A 21671-nucleotide genomic window follows, 5' to 3' on the forward strand; every position below is an offset into this window, starting at 1 on the left:
GATGTCAAAACTACACTATGAATAATAAAAAGGCACGTAGGACATGGCATAGGTGCTTGACCAAACTCTTCTGTCCTGGTTCAAGTTATGTTGTCTGAATGTCAGAGAGAATTTTACTGCAACCCCTCTGGGGATACCTTGTTCAAGTTTGGTCTGTTAAGGTATTTTATAGTTTTGTAGTGAAAGAGTAAAGTTCAGTTAGTCTCCCATCTGTGACAACCTTTCATCCTCCCAGGTCCCCTCCTTTTCCCTTTTTCTTTTCCTCTGTTCAGTGTAAAGAAGGGCGAGTTCAGTACACTGAGGGATAGGCAGGGATGAGCAGTTACATGTGGTTTTACAATCAAGAAAGTTTCAAGATGTTTAGTTGAAGAAATTGAATTTAAAATGGCTCCAGGACTTTCATATTTATCTGGCTGACTATGGCTGCCCCGTTCGTACATGGTACAGTTTCTCTGTCTCAGAATTATATTTGATGTGGACATTATACAATAGTTATGACTAATATTTTTTTCCCCACAAAAAGTGAATCACAGAAACCAGATGGCTCAGGGAACTGGGAATGGGGTACAAAGCCTTTCATTTCTTTTCACTGAATCCAATCCTATCCAGGGTAGCAGTGACCTAAGTAATCTGACAGCACTTCATGTTCTCAGTCTATTTCCTGACTGAGATCCACTTCAGTAAAATCAGCATTGAATGGGCCATAGAGACAGTATTACCCTCCGGCCTCCATTAGTCGTATCTCCAGGCCAAGGTTGAGGTACAGTGGCAGAGTGCTCCTGAGTTGGGATGGGGAGTAGCATGCAGTGCTGCTGTACTGCGTTTTCTTTTTTTTTTGTTCAGATGAATAGAGGACTTCAGGCTGCCTTGTTTTCAGTCCAGCACTTTTCACCAAGTTCATTTCAATATAAGCAGGAGAGATTTAGTCATTTTGATGATTCACTTTTACCCCTTTGTTGGGTTAACAAGATTTGATTTATATTTAATCCAGGATAGGCACACCGCTGCTGTTAGCAATATAGGGAGTTGTACTCTGTGAAATAAAGATATGACATCAAGAAAAGGATGTAATACTAACTGTTCTATATGTTAAAAGAAAAGGAGGACTTGTGGCACCTTAGAGACTAACCAATTTATTTGAGCATAAGCTTTTGTGAGCTACTGCTCACTTCATCGGATGCATTCGATGAAGTGAGCTGTAGCTCACGAAAGCTTATATTCAAATAAATTGGTTAGTCTCTAAGGTGCCACAAGTCCTCCTTTTCTTTTTGCGAACACAGACTAACATGGCTGCTACTCTGAAACCTGTTTTATATGTTGTATGGAACATATTTTAAAATGTACTTCCTTGGGCCCTGATTCAGGAAAGCATCCCTGTTCATGACACCACTTAAGTACATGCTTAAATCCCATTGAAGTCAATGGGACATAAACCTATGCATAAAGTGTTCAGAACAGGAATGGACTAATACATGTACTTATATATTTTCCTGAGTTGGCCCTAAATGAGGAAGCGGGGAGGATGAAAATTTGACAAGACGCAGAGTGTCAGAGTTGTGGAGAAGGGCAAAATTTTAAAAAACATTTTTAAATGCATGTCATGGTCATAACACACTTTACATGTGCATCTGTTTTTATGGAATTTATATAAGATTGAACTCTAAATAAATATATTAATAAAAGAAAAAGACTTCTGAGATCTAGAAAGCAGATGTAAGCAGGGTAAGGGACACACAATGAATGATGGAGAAGAATGCTTTGATTTGTATATTTTACTTCCTCTCCCCACAAATGTACAAGAATTAAATCAGTGATTCCGTCTTGCGGTCCTCATGACACAAAGTAACCACATAAGCCTCAATCTTATGATTTATGATGCTACCTGAATTCCTTGATGAATGTGCAGTTGGGGCACATCATTTCTTTTTATGTGAGGTTGCTATATGTGCTGTGCTGCAGTAACTCCTTTTTATTTAGTGTCAGGTAAATGTAGCTTTACATAACTCCTGGCTCTAAAATTGGTTAGCCAGAAACTATTATGCAGAGAAAGACAAGCTTTACTTCTTTATAAGCTGTATTAAAATCCTTCCAGTGTTTACTTAAACAGTGTCAAAATGATGCTTGTATTCTTTATTTCATCTAAGGATGTGTTGTATGCCATACAAAACCTTAGTAAATAGGAAGAATAATGTTACTGGACTCTCCTCAGTGGAATGAAACCTAAATTTCACTACATGCCTTTGTGAAAGAACAATTACAGCTGCAATATTAGTAAAATGATCTGTGTGGGATGATTATGTGGGTTGGTTCTAAATGTTACAATAGTATTCTCCTCCTAGTTACCTGTTTTCATCAAAGTCTCCTCTTCTATCACCATAGTAGAATTCTGGGAACCTTTTTTGTGTTGCTGGCTGTTTTTACAAACTCTCAGCTAACTGCTGGAATTTTTATCATTTCCATACTAATGACTTGGAATTTTAAACTTATCATATTGCATGGTGTGGGCTGTGCTGCGCAGCAAACGCTAGGAGCCCAGAGTGACTGTAGTATCACCTAATGTGTGGTTGTATTCAGAAAAGTGACAGTACAGAAATGGCACCTTCTTAGTCACCAGCTCAACTCCCCTGGAACACATTCTGTTCTCAGTTACACCAGTGTAAATTCTGAGTAATTGTACTGAAGTCATTGGAGTTGCTCAGCATTTATAGCAATGTAACAGAGAGCAGAAATTTGGTCCCCTGCATATATTCTGTCTCATAGCTCTCGTTGCTTTTGTGCTTAATGTAATTTTTTCCTCTTTTTATTTCTGTTAGTACTGTAGAAACAATGCAGTTAGAGAAAGTGAGCTGGATTGTATTCCTTCTTTTGCATCCGCAGAACCATTCACTAATTTCCAATCACGCAGGAGGTCAGTTAACCCTGCAGTTACATGCATTAGCAACAATGGGATTCATAGCTGCCATTACGGGTATTATTTGACCTGTAGAGCCTTTATTACAGGTGATAGTACATGAGAAGGAAAGAACCCAGCTTGACTTTCAATTCCCAGATTTAAAACTTGCAGGATTGGCAGGTATAAAAGAATCTTTTTAATTGTAAATTGAGGATATTTGAGTTGCTGAGACATTAAACCTGGTGACCAAGTAACTTTTCAGATTACACTCGGACTTCAGTGGATTTGTGAGAGTTCCATTCAGTTGTAATTTTCATAATAATTCCACTTTGAATATTGTATAACTTTATCCAATAATTTCTGCATATATTAACTATTTTCCTAGATTTGTTTCTAGTGGCTAGCAAGAATTTTTGTTTAAAATCTCAGCATTGAAAGTGTTTTTATAAATTGTATTTCATTACTCACAAACATCCTAAAGCCTAATGCCTTTCACAGTGCTCGCAGCTCAAATTTGTTGCTAAAATCACATTGCTGTAAAAGTCAATGTTTCCTTACAGTATCAGCTCAGGCAATATCTTGGCCAAAGAAAAAAATACATTTTTGCTTCTTTCTTTTAACTCTCTTGGACCTCCTGCGCTTGCAAGGCTAAGAAGCGACATGATCAATTTCCTTCTTAAACTGTGTAGTCAGATAACTCATATTTAATACTGAATTTCCTAGAGCAGAAGATGCTGAGTGCCACTGATATTTTGAAGTTGAAGTTTCTGTTCAAAGGAAGCATTTTAATTATCTAACAATTCAAAATGCCTTAAAACTTAGCAGGCTCTGTTTTCCTCTCTATGATCTTAGCCTTTCTATAGTTGTAGAATCCAGGTTCATTTGTTCCTCATAAAAGATTAATTTTAGAGAGGGGCTGGGAAAAAAGCCAGTGTTTAGACAACCAAGAACTGTACTTCAGTGCTTGCACACTTTAAAGTAAGACTTTGCAGTTTGTTGTAGCTTTTGAACAAGCCCATCTCCTTTGTGAAGAATGCAGATCATTTTTTTTCTGGCATGCACAAAAAAAGGGTAACTTAATATGAGTCCGACACAGTGTGTCATTTAGTTAAGTGCTTCCATCTGTTGCCTGCTGTTTCCCTTACTCTTGACCTCTCTTTCTTTCTTCCCCCTCCTTCTCCTTAGCCCCCCTGAGGAAGGCAAAGTTTGTTGAGAGCCCTCGAATCCCAGAGTCTGAGCTTGGCTCACCAACGCTCACTTCAGCACAGAAACTGGACGTTGATGCATACTGCCCTGGTAAGCATGCATGCAAAGCCTCTAGGACGGGCCCTTCCAGCACAGCACAGTTTCATATGCATTGTGCCCCCTTTTTCTAAATGATTGTTTGGCCCTTCCCCCAACCTAGGTTTATGGACTGACCCACTTGGCTGGGTGGCAGTCTCTAATTGATATCTGTACTTTATTTGTCACTTGTGGTTGTGTGTTCATGCGACACATTCCCCCCTAAAGTATGAAGAAGTTACTACAGAGTTGATTTTAGGTGAATAAAAGCTGATCAAACAGGCATACTCTCTTAAGGCTGATTTTTGTTACTGACATATCTTCAGAAATACTGGAATAAAACACATACTTCTGGTGTATTCCATCATTAAATCATTTCATACATAAGCATAAATTCTTGTATATTTGCTATTAAGAACATCACATTTATTTCAGAGGAAGCCATTAATTTATGTACCCTGCAGAATTTAGGAACTCTCAAAATGTATGCATCTTGTTAGAGGCCTCTGTCATAATCTGGTTAAAAACATAGTTGGAACTGAAGTATTTTATTTCCCTGAGTTAACCTTATATTTTTCTGACTTTTTGGTCCGTTTATTTGGTAAATATTTTCAAGCACTCACAGGCTGCACACAGATGTGTGAATGCCATTACATTTTTATATAGCTGCATCTTGCTGAGGACTCAGTATCTTTTCCCAGATTCTTCTGAACTTGGACTAGTTGCTTGGCAACCTCATTAAGGTTGAGAAGATAGTTTATGGAGCTGTGTCAGAGATGTTACAGTTACAGTCGGCTGCAGATCAGGGCTTAAAGGAGCAGGAAATGTTCGTTTTCAGATCTTTGCTGAATTCTGTAATTTCCTCTTCTGGATGATGAATTAGTGTATAAGCTACAGGATCACATGATCAGCATATTCCTATGACAGAGTAAAATGGTACCAATTGCTTCCAAACAGTCTGTGGCCATGTGGAATCTTGCCTTAAGAATCATGTCCAGGTAGAGAATGTGCCAGTACTTGAGTCAGTGTCAAAGGACAATATCACTTTTGTCAGAGATGTGTTTAAAGAAAATGAATGATTTGGAGAAAAGCTATAGTGCACAGATATTCAGAGAGAACAGCTTTCTTTAATGCAATATGTTTGAAACAGAATAAAATTCTTACGGGAAAGTTGTTGATACTGGATCCCTATGCTCAGAGAGTGCTTTCTTTGAGACCATATTTACTGTGAAAAGTGATCATTCTTTCTAAATGTATCAGTCAGTATTACAAACAGAATTTTACTGATATAACTTTTGCCCTTTCTATGTAATTAAAAACCTTCTACTGTGATGATCACAATTGGAAAAAAATACTGTCATGGCTGTGTATTTATAAAGAACTGTAATTGAACTGCATAGTTTGCTTAAAAGGAATTAAGAACTATTCTCTCTCTCTCTCTCAAATTTAATATGACACGACTTTTGGAGGATGCAGACGCTTAGAGGCCTAGCAGGAGACAGTCAAGAAGCGCTGTTTTGACAGAGGAGTCTTGAATTTTGCCCTCTGTTCTGCTTCTATAGCTTGTTGATAGTGTGGATGAACATGTTAAAAATATGTGAGGATTCTCAGCACCTCAACAACCATAAAGTGTACTTAACAAAAAAACAAAACAAAAAAGGCATGCCTCTGTGGATGTCAATGAGAAGCACTGGATTGGAGTAAAGACAGAGCCAGTAGATTATGGGAGGCCCAGAGGACTTTTTTTGTGTGTAGATCCACATGTCAAGATATCTGTCGGGGGCGCCTGACCCCCTGCTGCCTGGTTGCACATTTGGCATCCAGCAGCTCTTTTAGCAGGAGAACTGCAGTTTATTGGATCCCAGAGACTGCAGAGTCTGAATGGCTATGCAGACTTGAAATGTGTAGTTATTTATGTGTTTGCAATCAATATGAGAAGTTCTACTGAATAGGACTAGAACAATCTATTGAGGAAGAACTTCTGAAACTGAGGCAGCCATTTGCACAGAAAAGGGAGTTTGTATAGTGTGCGATTCGCTCTTTTCTTCCTCTTTCCCCCCTCATGCCTTGGAACATTAAAATGAGGTATGTACATGCAATCAATACTTCGTGGGTATTTACTCTTTTCTTTTGTGGTAGAATTGGGTTATGCTTTAACTATCTGGATCCAGAGTCCCTGCTGTGAAAACAGTGGTAACCTGAAGGCTGGAGCTCTTGCTTTCTACGAATAAATTTTAAAAAACCCTTATTCCTCTCTGAGTTTCTGCTTGATAGCATATAACCCTTGCTTACATGGAGGTGTTGTAACTAGCCCACTTTATTAAATGCCTAATAAATACTGTTGGGGCACTGAAAAGGCTTCTAAAGCATTTGACTGTAAACGTTCTGATTCTGTTCTGTCCTGTGCTCTAGTGAAATTGCTGGGAGTGCGGGAATTCATGTTAGAAAATCTCAAGTACAGACTGCTAGAAAATATCTGTATTAAAGTAGATATTAGTTTGCAGTTAGGAACATAAAATGCACAGAACTCGTATTGCCATCTAGGTATGCATACGTGATAACAGGGTGGATTGGTGTGTTTTATTTTGTCTGTTAGATTTATACGAAGGAAAAAGAGCACCAATTTCTTCATTCTCGGTGCCCCTGATAGAACTTAAAATATCTAAAAGTCTAATCACTATGACTTAACTTTGGCAATTGACAGGCAAATGAAATATTGAAACACCCCCCCTTTTCTGCCACTAACCATCTCAAAATTCTCCACCTTCACAAATGCTAGGGGGAAAAGTTGAGCTTTGAAACAGGCCCTGAAGATCATAAAATCTGGACTTCTTTAAATAGGGCTGAGAAACACCAAAAGCTGAAGAGCCCTCACAGAGAACACCTTGCCAGCAGCTCACCCTCTGTTATACAACAAGTGCTTCAGCTCAAGCTTTGTAAGCGCAGAGTGGTTGTCCCACGGGTATGAAGGTCAACAGGCATGTAGAGATTTAGAAATCAAAAACACCTTTTTAAATTTCACCTGAAAACTATTAAGCAACTAGTGCAGATCCTGGAATACCGGTATAATAGACTCACTGCACGATACTCCCATATGAGAAACAGACACCTGAACCCTGCACCAAGTTCAGTTTCAGTTGGTTATAAGATGTTGCTGTACATCAAGCAATGTAATCTTGAGCTGACAAAGGTCTGGAAGACTGTTACAATATCTGCAGTTATAAGAAACAGTCACAGCCTCCTGATGGTGCATAAATGATAAAAAACCATCCTGAATATGGCTGAAACCTGATCTTCCAACTAGGTTCCATATAGTTCAAACCTGTACAACAAGAGATGGACACACACCTCAAGTTAAGGGACAGGTGTTATCCACATGCCTTTGTCAACCAGGATCACCTCAGTTCTTGTGTGGACTGAGCTTCAACTAGCTAAACCTCATCCTGCCCCCATCCCAGGCAGACACTGGGTAAGGTTAGTGTTGGGTATTTTATTCCTCCTTATTAGTTCTGCCCCTCACAAAACCACAAGAGGATCCTTGGACCTGTAAGTCAGTGTTTTGGGCCCTTTAAGGCTAGCTTATGGCTCAGTTCAACTCTGACTTTGTTGAAGCAGCAAGGCATTCTGGGCTTGCATTTCTGGGGAAGCTGAGATTAAAGGCTGTAGCAAGGAATACTGGGAAAGAAGGCAGATGAGGTCACTACTCATAACAGAGAGAGATTAGGAAGGGGGCAGGAGCTTCATTGATTCTGGAAAAGGCTTCGCTAGGGTAGAGGGTCCATGAGAAAAACCTTGGGAAGGAGTTGATGGCTGGAGAAAGAGCTTTCTAAAACTCATAAGAGGAAGGGTAAGGAGCTCCGGAGAGGTGGAAGTCTACACAAAGACAGACAGGGCTGGGAGCTGGTCATAGAGAGACCTGACCCTGACATACAAGCATGAGAGGGGTTGGAGTGTACTCTGGGCAGCAGAAGTCCATAGGCAGTTTGGAGACTGTTGTGAGTCTGGCCCAACATCATATGGGACTTTTCTATCATAGTGCATATACACAAGAATGCCAAATTAAGGTTGCCGTGGCAACCTTAATTTTGGCATGTCCTCACTTTTGAGATCTGAACTTTGCAATCTGAATGCAGTTTAAACAAAATAAAACAGTTTTGTATAAATATGCCTAAAAAGACCAAACTTGGTGCATCATCTCGAGGATGGTTAGAATATATAGAGAAAATGATTGATCCTAGCCTGAGTTATATGGGGTGGTACAGAAAGGTACATTAAAGAGAGAGATCGGTCCCCATAAGAATACAAGCCATTTTTATGCACAAAATATTTTCAAAGGAATTTGAAATCATTTCTTTAATATTTGACCTGTTTAAACCCTCTTCTAAAATGCCTGTGTTCTCTGAAGGACTTTGTCAAGTACTGTCAAAACATAGGTATCCTTGAAGTGTAAAGTTAAAGAAAAGAAGAAAAAAATACAAGGATAAAGATACATTTGAGTAGGGGTAGCAATAATTTGTAATGCGATCTGTGAAGGGTAGTCTAATTAGTAATACACTTAAAGGCCATTTAAAACAGTAAATAGTGATGAGAGGAGAACATTACCTACTCTGCATGTAGAAATACTCATCTCGGTTTGTGGTGCCTCGGGATGGAATTTTGCTCAGTGCTAAAATGTTTATTTTTAAATGTCAGGCATGTTTCAGCACATTACTAGGAGGTGGTTTCCTGAGTAACTGTTCTCCTGTGGTTTGCCTTTTGTGCTTGTATCATGCAGTATTTCTTTTGATATGTTACATTATGGATCATTGTAGAATGTTACATTTTGGGGGGAGCAAGGGGAGAGAAAGGGATTCCTGAGAGAAGGTATATTTCTGTTAGTAGGGGAGGAATTGGGGCTATTGAAGCAAAAATGTTCACTCTCTATTTAAATATTTTTTATAATCTGAGCATTCTGTCCAATATGCTTACGTTCTTCTGCATAATGAAGAATATGAATTAAATTCTTTAAGAAGTAACAAACAAAATTGACATAAGTGAGAGCAGAATTTGGTCCAGTTGTATAAAGTGTTATCACAATATTTCAAAATGATCCAATCAGAGATGACAATGAATAAGTTGTTTAGAATTTTTGGACAGCAAATATTCCTCCGAGCTGTAGTGCCAGGTTTAATTTTGTAATTGTGATAGCTATTAATTTTGAGCTATATCTTGCCCTGTTTTGTTTTGGAGTGCATTTTTTGGAAAAAGAGGATTCGACTTTACCTTCTTGCCAGTACCTCCATGGGCAGGATACACTTAGTGCTGTCATGAAGGAGTGTAACCAGTCCTCCACCTCCCTGGATTCTATATGGTGCACTCGCCATTTGATAGATGGGTTTATGTTCTAATCTCGGTCAAAGCAGCAGTGAACTAGAAAGTGTGTTGCCTCAACCTTCCTAAGCCATCCTGAGTTGCACTGGCAGGATCACTAAGTGCACAGCCAGCATTTCTCCTCTTCCCCGCCTTGCACGGCCATAGCATGGAAGAGCAAGATTTTATCTTTAGGCCTCTGTTGTTCAACTGTGAATTATTTTGGTATTGACTTTGGCATTTGTGATTTAATATCTAATGATAGCCAATAGAATTTATTTATTTTGATAGTGTCTCCCTAATGCTGACATTTAGAAGTAGCTTTGTTTATATGATGTGTGGTGTACTGTTCACTTTGTTCCACCTGGTGTTTTACTCTAAGGACTTTAGTCTCTAGATTACTTTTTGTTTTCAACTTTGCATCTAAAGCGTGCCCACATTTTTATTTATAAATGCTCAGGAAACCTATTAGACATGTCTGAGATGGATAGTGCTTTCACGTAATTGCCTTTTGTGTTAGATCAGTGTTTTCAGTTGCATTTTGCATGATTTATTACCTTGTCATTGCATTTCAAAGGCTAACCATGTTACAGCATTATCTTTTAATTTGATTCAATTCTCCTTCAGAAATTTTGGACACAAATCTTAAATGCTTGGTCAGTGGATGTTTTGCTTGCCTCACAGTAAGATCAAAGTAATCTGTTCCGATTAATAACTGAATTAGATATCCTATGGGTATCTCTTCCATTAACAGTGAAAGGCAGTTCACCACCTCCATTTTGTTTATGTTTAACCATGCATTTTTCTTCTCTTTGATTTAAAGAAACATTAGGACTGAGATTTCTGCATGCTCTACCTCCTAATTTTCAATATATAAAGTCCATATAGTTCTTCATATCTGGATCATGGTTTAGGTTTTCAAAAGAAACTCTGCACTTTTTCTTTAAAAATAAAATAAATGCAAGCAACGCAGCTCTCTCAAGAAACCCTACGATAGACCAATATGTGCATCATGTGATGAAAGAAAATAACTTTAGTGAAGAAATAGGTTTCTGGCCTGCCTTTGTGAAGTGGTGGTATAAACAGGGAGTGAAAAGAAAAATACTCTAAACATTTCAAAATTATTGTGGTTTTGTCTTGTGCCTTAATGATGGAATCTCTGCCACTACCTGCAAGACAACTGGAGAACTAAACTTATTCAAGAATAGTAGAGAATGGGAAAAGACAAAATTTAGTGCTGCCAAAGGATTTGACTGTTTGACCTTTTGGTTGTCCCCGTGTTACCTAATTTACTGACTTGGAGGGAATGTGACATCAGAGTGATCTGCCCTAATTGCAAAAAGAAATTATGGCAATGTAGTGTGTTGGTTCCCCTGGAAACCTTTGCCACTTTTGAGGATTCCATTTGGAGGACAATGCTGTTTTCTTTCATTGTATCTTGAGGTAATAATAGCTAGATCAACAATTGTAGGTAATAATAGAAAAAAATCCTGAAAGCTAGTGTAGAAAGCTGAAATAATTGAATGTGATAGGACTATTACCATATATTATGAGTTTCAAAATTATGTCTCAGTTTAGACTGATCCATAGATGAGCCGCTATCTTGTAAAGTTAGCCTCTAACCTGATACAACTTGAGCAGAGAGAGGACTTAGAAAGCTGCATTTATGAGTACCTAAAGTGGATAAACAACTCAGACTAGTCTATTGAGCCTTCTTATCGAAAGGGAAAAGGCTCTGGACAAGGATTTCTGGAAATAACATTGTATGTGCAGTTTATTGTTCATGTGCTATCTTTAGCTCTATAACTTTGATACCCTGCTGTTACACCGTGTACTTATTAAATGGATTCTTAAACAGCTTCAGATAATTCTAGTGTTCTTCCAGCTTCATCTTATGATCTAATAATAGCCAATGCTCTGTGTAACTTGGGACTCGGTGTCACCAACATAACTCTAAAGAAGCTGTTTTCTTTATACATACAGATTCAGAACCATTTTAAATCACTAAAAATGTATCATGGCTTAGACGTCCTTAGAAGCCTACACCGGAATGATATGTGTAAGCTCTTTTAGCAACAGAATTTCCTGCAACATTACACCCTTACCTGCCATTCTGGATAGGTTCCAGACAACTCAGCAAGAGTGTTCTGCTTCAGCAAGTAGGGATGTTTGTTCCCAGTACCTGTCGTGGAAAGTGGCAGTCTTCTGAGACTGGTGTTTGGCTGACTGGATATTTCCTGTGGCCTTCTAACTTGCCACTAAACGTGTATGTAGACAGACAAACGGTTACAGCGCAAGTGGTTTTTGAAGCTGTCCATGGTAGACCTGTCTTCTCGTAGGTCTCTGCCACAAGCAGCAGTGGAAACTCACCTTGTTTTTGCTTCACAGCAGAGTTGAATAGGGAACTCAGTAACAAATCTGATTTTGTTGGTGTGGAGTGGACAGCTGTATCTCTTTTCACTCTTCTTTTCATTGGTGATAAGAATGACTCTGGCCTTGCCTTGTCCGATCTTTCTGATCACTCCATGTTGGGCCAGGCAATGCCGGTATACAGCTCTCCAGGATCTTCTATTTGTAGATTTATTAAAAAAAATAAAAATGGGGCATCTAAATGCCTTTAGCGTAACTTATAAAAACAGCATTAGATCAGCTTCAGAACAACAAAATTTCCCTGTCCCTCAACACCTGGTTTCTCTCAAAGACCTATCTTCATAGCAGCCTGTGTAATTTGATATCCGGTGCAGTGTGCTCTCAAGGGACCGTGGCTATTTCATTCAAGGGGTGAAAGCTTGTTCCAGAGCGAGGGCTCCTTACACAGAATGCTCTAATTCCAGCCCCCTCTCTTAAATTGAGGGGAGCCAACTTGAATGCCTCTGCCAATATGGCCTGAGGGAGAGAAGTGGCCTCTAAAGCAGCAAGGTCCCAGCTAACTGAGGTCTTTGTAGATCAAAGTCAGCACCTTAAATTGCTACCTCAATCTGGACGGGGCATGGTTTTTGAAAGGTATGGAGCGTCTCTACCCGCACTTCTGGGATCCCGTCCCCCAACCTGGGACCTGAATCTCGTGCTGTCGAGGCTCATGGGGCCTCCGTTGAGCCTCTGGCTTTCTGCTCTCTCCTGCTTCTCTCCTGGAAGGTTTCATTCCTGGTTGCGAAGTTGGCCCGCTGGGTGTCCGAGAACAGGGCGCTTACTTCGGAGCTGCCCTATATCGTCTTCTACCAGGATAAGGTCCAGCTGCGACCGCACCCCGCGTTTCTGCCCAAGGTCGTTTCCCAGTTTCATACTGGCCAGGATATATGCTTACCCGTCTTCTTTCCAAAGCCTCATGTGACAGATGAGGAGCACAGGCTACACACCCTGGACGTCAGGAGGATGTTGGCCTTCTACGTAGATAGAACAAAGCCGTTCTGTAAGTCAACACAGTTGTTCGTTGTGGTGGCAGACAGAATGAAAGGTGGCCCAGTGTCTGCTCAGAGGATTTTGTCCAGGATCATGGCCTGCATCTGCTACTGCTATGAGCTAGTGAAGGTGCCTCCGCCAGCAATTGTGACAGCACACTCGACTAGGGCACAAGCGTTGTCGGGCCTTCTTGGCACAGGTACAAATCCAAGAGATCTGTAAGGCCGCTACCTGGTCATCTGTCCACATATTCGCGTCTCCTTCTACACTTACCCAGGAAGCTCGAGACAAGCTGGCTTTGGCAGAGCAGTGCTGCAAGCTGCAATACCGTGAACTCCGAGCCCACCTCCATGGATACTGCTTGTGAGTCACCTAGAATGGAACTGACGTGAGCAAGCACTTGAAGAAGAAAAAACAGTGATAACTGATATGTCTTTTGACACTTTTTAATTACTCCACTACTTCTTCTTGATTCCTCTTAGTGCCTGTTCTATCCAAATGAATTTGACACTATCTAAATTTCTTCAGCTAAATGTCTTGAATATAAATAGAATAGCTGTTACATAGTACTTTTCATAGAGAGATCTCAACGTGCTTCACCCACGCTGTGTAATAATCCCCATTTTACAGGTGGGAAAGCCAAGGAACAGATAGGGGATGTAACTTGGCTCAACAGCATACAATAGGTCAGTAGCCGAGGAATTGAACTGAAGTCTCTTGACTTCCAGTCTCGTGCCTTAGTCATCTAGTCACATTGCTTTCCTAATAATAAATAATAATAATAAATACTTAGCTCTTATTATAGCACTATTCATTCTTAGGTCTAAAAGACTGCTCTTGGGCAAGAGGAGACTACTCTGGCGCAACTTTCTCTTTAGTTCAGGTCTCCTATTTGCTTACTCTGAACATCAGGTGAGTGTCACTCTTAAATTTTCATTCTCCTACATACCTGTCTGTAAACCTGTCACCACTTTCAGAATATTATCCATGTGCCCACTGGATCAACACAATATACGTCTAGTATCCTTATTGTGACGGTTTGCACTCACCTCTCGTGAGCATCTTCTGTCAGCTGGATGCAAACCTGTACTCTCTTTGCTTGCGGTGCCCCCTGTTGGCTGTTGTCCTTGTCAGGCAGATCTTCAGTGTCTCCGCCCTCTGACTAAGTCGCACAGTCCAACACATGTACAAACAAACCGCTTCTGGGGTAAAGGGTCCAACAGGGCTTGTCCCTATGCCCTTGGTAATGTCTGCAGCCCTGTCTCTGGGCTCAGTTCTCAGCACTTCCTGAGCTAGCTTTAAGTCCGTCCCTGCCTTGTTATACAGCAGTGCCCCCAGGGCTTCCTCCCTAAGTCCTTCCCTTCACTTGGACTTCTAAATGAAACTTGTCCCCTTCTCAGCGCTGTGGCCACTAAGCCAATGGGCAGTGAGGGGACCCTGACCTGCCCACTATTCTAGGTCCTGACCAAGCAACCTTATAAATAGCAGTCACTTGCTGCTTTCTGTAATAGTTACTGGTGTTCCTGGGCCACTTCCTATGTAGCCCCTTCCACTTCACCCTTACCTTGGGGCTGAAGTTCTCAGTCTGTTTCCTGCTTGAAGAGGGTCTCTCCCAGGCCTCCTCCCCTGGAGAGTTTCACAGCCTTTCAAGTCTTCCTCACCCTTTGGTCCCAGCCAGGAACTGATTTGCTCAGGTCCTGCAGCTCCTTTTAACTTGGCCTACTGCGCTCTGATTGGCTACTTCCCTGCAGCCTCTCTAGGGAGGCCTGGAGGACCCACCTTCACTGCTCCCTTTCTGGGGAGGGGTGTAGTAGGACTTTGAGGCCTCCAGCAGGGGGCCTCAATGGACCTCATACGCTCCTTCACACTCATCCATGTCTTCCTCTTCTCCTGTTTTTAAACGTGCATCTCATTCCTCATTTAGTCCAAAATCCAAGTCTCCAAACTTCAAAATACAGCTGCCCACACATTCTTACATGCATTAAACAAGTGGGGTGTACTGAATATCTAATTTTTGGGATGGTGAAATATCAGAAAAGTTAAATAGAAATTAGTCAAAGTCACATGTAACATATCTGATCATTTATTGCAAGAATATATTACTAATCAAAAACAAGTTAGACTCATAACCTCACAAAGCATATGATTAATTAGATGCCACCTTCCCTATTTTGTTTTGTTAATATCTTACTTATGTCATCATAATACATGGTGGCAGATTCCTGCGGAGAGACCAACTACTTTTTATTAAGCAGCTGTCCTGAAATTTCTATACCAAGATCCTACTAATAATTAAAGGTTATTCTCCCATTTTCTATAAAGACGTATTGGCAATTAAATCTCTTCTGAAAAAAGATGATGTGTGTCTTAAAGTATGATGCAGACTTAGCACTCTGGAAATCATAAAGACCTTTGCTCTTAATGATCTTTTGCAGAACTATTGAGCTAGAAGGTTATGGCTATAATTAAGTCTAGATGGATAGATTCATCACTGCCTCTCTTAAGCAAACCTCGTTGTTAATGACAAAATACTAGTTTAAAGACACTGCAGAAGTGAGTGAGGAATGAGGCCAGCAGCTTTCTTAGGAGAAGAAAGATTGGACTTAGCTACAAGGCAGAGGTGGCCAGTATCAGAAGAGGGTTGGGAAGAGAACAGAGCTTCAGCATAATCACTCCCTCTTCCTTTAAACCACACTAAGCTACTATCAAAATTGACCATCAGAATGGGGGCGATGAAGCAGCCAAGCTTAGCCATGTTCCAGGGGAAAGGAGGCGTGTGTCCTCCTACCAAGTCAGCTTTGAAGAATAGCCATTTGAAAAATAATTCCTCTGAGGCCAAATACCAGAATTTTGGCTGAATACCTGTTTGAAGCTGAATTTTGTTGCAGCCTGCTAGGAAGCATGACTATATCACCCCATCTTCAAAACCCTCCATTGCCCCCTTATTAGTTTCAGGGTTCAGTTTCAAAATTGTCCTCTTGTTCTTAAAACACTCAATGGGCTTGCAACAAATTACCACACAAATTCTTCCCCTTCTCTCTCTCTGCTTTTTTCTCTACTGTCTTCACTCATTTGGCCTCTGACCTTTTATCCATCTTCACAATCCCATCCCGGTAATACAACAGTTCTCTCTTCTGCAGCTGTTGGTGTCTGAAACAGCTTTCCTGTATCTCTCTCTATTTTGATGACTGTCCATCTTTGCAGATCCAGTCTGAAGACATGTATTGTATATTTTTGTGTGTGTTCCCATTGTATTCTCTTCTGTTCTTGGCAAACATTTTGCTCCCTGATGAGGAGAAGTGACAATGTGTATGGTTACCTACATAGCCATCACCTGTGCACTTCCCTGACAAGTCAGCATGGAGTTTTCAAGCAGCTGTCTCTCTCTTCCAAATACTAAGTATAGTACATTATGTCTGCTATGTGGTTGGCCTTTGCCAAATCTAGAGCTTTTTAGACTAAATCTTACTTGAAAGCAAGATTCTTTCCCAGCAATACAATTTAAGTTTTTTAACAAGACTAAGTTTCAGGGATTGTTAGTATTTTTTCCATCTTAATTCCCATTTTTTCCATTTATATTCCTTTTAAAAGTATCTGTGGACCTATATAATAAGTATTAAATTTGTGTAATCTGCAATCACCAGACAGTACAATAAAATTTCAAATTAACCTCAGGTGATTTAATCTGATTATTTTACCATATCAGATTCTGAGCTGGAGAAGACTGAGTTCATCACAAATGCTCAGCATTAGCTACCATGATCTTGTGGGTAACATACAAATAGTTAACATTCATCTCAAAGGAAGCTGCTTGGCTGACTTTCTGACAGGAAGAACAAGGTGAAATAGAAGTAGATGTCTAAGGCAAAGGGAGGTACAAGTAACAGTGGAAGTGAAAAAAGGTGGAAAACCAGGAAAAAGATGTTCATTGAGCTCAGGAAACATCAGTGCTACACTATGAAAAGTCTCATATCATTACATTGTCTCTCAGGTCAAAAGAAAGCATCATAATATACTGCATTCAAAGTGGGCTTTATAGTGGTAGACTTGACCCTATCAAAGGAATATTAGTGGACTTCATGCTACTATACTTCTACCTTAAGTATACTCTTGAGACTGCAGATCATATGCTGTGCACCCTTGGACCTTAAGAAAAATATGCTGGAGTCAGATTGGTTTTATTTGAATGATGTTAAGTTCTTGTGAATCGGGTTTGCATTTTGAAAAAAAATACATGAATTATGTAATTCTCTTTTGTCAGAGTGGACAGCAGATCATACATGTGCAATCCTTACTTCTGTGATTATTGGTAAAAACACTCCCTTGAGATATTTAAGGGACACTACTTAGCTATAGCCTCAAATGTTGGGTCTGATTAAAAATCAGGGGTTTGGTGGTTGAAATGAAATCTTTTCAATACTGTGACAACTAAAATTTTCTGGGGTGTTCTTACAGAAGTCTTATATATTTCAGTATCTGGAGCATAGTTGCAGGCTTTCTCTGCACAGGAATTTGCTTCTCACACAGATCTCAGAGTCTGTTGACCTTCAGGATATGTGGTAGGGTCCGTCTGTCTACTGAGGCTTTCACCTGAGAAGGGTGATGGTTGGTGGCCAGTACAGCTTAATCCTGTCATGGGAGCTTGTTAATGTTGGCATTGTTCACTGAATTATACATTTTAAAGTTATTGAATACATGGTCAGATACTACATGATGGGCACCTTTTGTCAATCTACAGCTATATCCTTAAAGTTGTAGTAATCTAAATGGTTAATAAATGACAGCCTTCAGTAACTCTTAAAATTACCTCTGATAAGTAAATGAAATGCTATAAAAGCATGAGTTATTCACATAGTTATGGTAAAATATTGCAGTATTCTGTAGCAACTGTGTAATAATTACACAGCAGCTCCACGGAAAACCATTGTAAGTACATGGTAAGTCACATATTTACTGCAGTTAGACACGCAGTCTGTTGCCCCAGTTAAGGAAAGCATCCCTGTTCAGGAAGGATATGCTTCAGCTTTTACTTAAAGTTCAGATAAAGTCCCAATGAATGCTGTAATGTATATGCATACCATGAAGTGTATGGCTGTGAATTTATTCATTCATGTTTGCTGAAGTGGTAGGAAGAAAGTGTTTGGGAGACATAGGCAATATTAGAAAAAAAGGAGAGACTGTAGAGAGCACCATATTGAGCAATTACAATATGTCTGCAGTGTTCCACTTCTTGAAGTATGATGCTTGTGATAAAACGAATCTGGCGTTATTGAATAAAAATCTGAACGACTTTACTGAGGCACTGCTTGCATCATTACACTTCAGGCTGTGTATAGACCATATTTTCGAGATTAAAAATAGAGATTTGCTGGTTTCAGGAGCTTTACTTTGTTACATTCTTGTACATCAGATGCTTTAGTGTTTTAAAATGAAATTTTGTTATAGTTCATCTAGACCAATAGACAGTTTTTGACAGTGACCTAGACTAGATGCTGTAAAGCAGGGATTCTCAAACTGGGGGTCGGGACCCCTCAGGGGGTCGCGAGGTTCAGCCTCCACCCCAGCATTTATAATGGTGTTAAATATATTAAAGTGTTTAATTGATAAGGGGAGTCCACACTCAGAGGCTTGCTATGTGTTGGGGTGGAGGGATAGCTCAGTGGTTTGAGCATTGGCCTGCTAAACCCAGGGTTGTGAGTTCAATCCTTGAGGGGGCCTTGAGATTTAGAGAAATCCTTGAGATTTAGAGATCTGGGGCAAAAAAAATTGGGGATTGGTCGTGCTTTGAGCAGGGGGTTGGACTAGATGACCTCCTGAGGTCCCTTCCAATCCTGATATTCTATGAAAGGGGTCACCAGTACAGAAGTTTGAGAGCCACTGTTTTAACGGAAGGCAAAATAACCCACCATGCACCTGAACAATTGTGCAGAACTATTCCATGTAAGATTTTTTTTTCTCAACTCCAATCTTATGATCTGAAACATGAAGAATAATGACTCTTAGATAGTCTAGCAAGTGTAACTATAGATGGGGATGATATGCATATATGTATATAAATGGTTTTGTCTCGTACTAAGGTGTGTATTTCAGTAGCAAAAAGAAAAGGAGTACTAGTGGCACCTTAGAGACTAACCAATTTATTTGAGCATAAGCTTTCGTGAGCTACAGCTCACTTCATTGAATGCATCCGATGAAGTGAGCTGTAGCTCACGAAAGCTTATGCTCAAATAAATTGGTTAGTCTCTAAGGTGCCACTAGTACTCCTTTTTGTGAATACAGACTAACACGGCTGCTACTCTGAAACATTTCAATAGCAGCAAGTTTTAAGGGTTGATTATCCAAGGTGTTAATATTTCTGTATTAGGAATCTATTCTGTTTGTTGATTTGTAATTTCACTAGATCTGTAAGCTTGTCTACATATTATCAGGTGGAGTAAAAAATTCAGCCTGTTTGTCTTCTCTGTGCAATTCAATGCCTTGCATAATTAACTCACATAACTGTATGGGCCATACCCACAGCTGGTGTAAAGTGACACAGTTCCATTTTTATCACAGGAGTTATGCCTGTTGCTCACTAGCTGAGGATCTGGCCCAACATGTCTGCCCTTGCTTCCACTTGGTCATTCTCCCTTAGGGGGTCTGTCACCTTTGGCTGCCCAATCATTTGCTGCATCTTTCGCTTAGAGAGTTCACACACTGGGATTCTGGCTGACTGCAACACAGATGTACAAGGAGGAAGGATTCCCTGTAGCATCTCTGCCACCTCTTTCACCAACTCAGGGCTGTGCAAAATCTGGCCTTTAACTGTTACTAGTGTAAAAGTGTATATTATACATACTAGTAGATGGTCTGAACTGAATACAAGCCTGATTCATTCATGGATTTGTGTTGCCAATGATCAAAGAAGGCTCATGAACAGAAGCCTGCACCAACTTTTGTTCACCTTTGTAGGACCACAGAGTGTGGCTGGGAAGTGCAGATATTCTGATAGGGTAATCTAATGAAGAGAGTTTGGTTTTCCATTGGGAATAAAATGAAGGCAGGGAGGGTCATGACTAGCCCACTCTTCTGATCCTATGCACACCTTGTCCCCAGTAGGGAGTACATTCTGTATCTGGCAAAAGGAATGCAAAATTCCTGCTGCAATTTGAGGTCCCCCAAAGTTGCAGGTGGAAATCTGGCTAAGTTACCCAAGACTTAGGGTGAAACAAAAACAATTTCTCCAAGCCAATACTGAAGTTGTATTACAGACCAAGATAACTTTCCTCTCTGTCTCCATAGAAGCCATTGAATCATGCCCAAAGGAACTGTTCTGTGTGGTAATCCACTTCATCAACCGTGACTGCCTGCAGTCCACAACAGAACCCAACAACAGATGCAATGAACGATCCTCTTCCTTCAATGAAAAGATCATCTGCATTTAGGAAGGATACTCAGGCTGTATAAATCTGATCTCATGCCAGCAAACCATCAGCCTGCCATCATTCCTTGAGTTTAGCCCATTCACACCAAAGGAAGTATTTATACATCCTTAACAAAACTCAATGCAAAATTTGTGATTCTGATCCCTGCGCTTTCTGGTTAGTAAAAGAGAGTAACGAGTAACTGGTGCCTATCTTGTGAAGAAATCTTCCCTTTCCCTTTTTAACGTGCAGCAGTCCAGCCAGTATGAAAGTGAACTCATCCTAGAGGCATCAAACCTAATTATCACCTGCTCTCAACCCTTCCATACCCCGACACAAGTTCATAGAGAAGCTAGCCAAGGTCACCTTCAAAGCATAGATCTCAAAGTTCTTTACAAAGTAGGGTAAGAATCATTATATATGTGGAAAAAATGAAGTACAGTGGTAGTTATTTGTCCATAGTCTCACACAGTAAGTCAGTTGCAGAGCTGAAAGTAGAACCCAGGTTTGGCTCAGTTTCCTATCCCCCAGACAACGTTACTTATATATAGCTATATAACCCCAACTGTTTAAGATACCCTTTTACACTCTTCTGTTGACCTGGGTTCTGTTAAGCTAGTTTTGCTAAGCCCTAAATGACATATTAAGAAGTAAACAAAGTGAAGGATCCATTATCCTCAAATGTTTCAGTTGAGAATGTAGGTCTAATAATGTGTTGTACATATTTTCAGTATACTTAGCATAGTGATCTGGTGAGCAGTTATTCCTCTCCCAATTCTACATCCTGCTGACTTTTCTCTATCTTTATTTCTATTTCATATGGCAGAATGCACTATAAAAGTTAAATTTGGTCAGCAGCTGTAACTTCCCACTAGAGCTGCGAGAGCACTGAGATAAATCGGGTATTACTGGGTTTATTTTGTTCCCAGTTCTCAGTAATAGTGATGCATAACTGAGCTATAAAATATGCAATCGTGAGACTTACATCAGATTCCTGACATGTGAGAAACTTTAAAGAGGAGGGAGTGGGAGAGATTTTGCAGAACAATTGATGAAATTTAAAAAAATGTTTGGAGTGGATTACGTGAGACAAGCCTAATATAGCACAATTAATATATGAAACACTGTTTAAGATAATCTTACTGCTTGGTTTTTAGCAAACAGATTAATTTTAAAGGAAGGGTTCTTTCTTTGATTGGGAGTCTTATAAAGCACTCAGCATTGAAAGCAATTTGATATAACATCCTCCAACCTGTCTCACATGATGTATGGTCAGTTCTTCCATCCACGTGAGTGTGTAACTCTGATTAACATTGATGGGAGGTTGTGTATTCAAAGATGGGTGA

At 40.0% G+C, this 21671-nt stretch overlaps 1 protein-coding gene across 12 annotated transcripts in view; it reads left to right on the top strand.

Moving 5' to 3' along the window:
* The window catches only part of TANC2 (tetratricopeptide repeat, ankyrin repeat and coiled-coil containing 2), a 683096-nt gene that overhangs the window by 428230 nt on the left and 233195 nt on the right, over positions 1 to 21671 (top strand). For 7 of the 12 annotated variants that reach the window (XM_074940790.1, XM_074940791.1, XM_074940792.1 and 4 more), the window contains one exon: positions 4079 to 4189. The exons of the other annotated variants lie outside the window; for them this stretch is intronic. In XM_074940790.1, coding sequence (XP_074796891.1) covers positions 4079 to 4189 — 111 coding nt within the window. The remainder of the gene's footprint in view (positions 1 to 4078; positions 4190 to 21671) is intronic. 12 annotated transcript variants of the gene reach the window in all.

This window comes from Natator depressus, chromosome 27 (assembly GCF_965152275.1).
Source record: "Natator depressus isolate rNatDep1 chromosome 27, rNatDep2.hap1, whole genome shotgun sequence".
Lineage (NCBI taxonomy): Eukaryota > Metazoa > Chordata > Testudines > Cheloniidae > Natator > Natator depressus.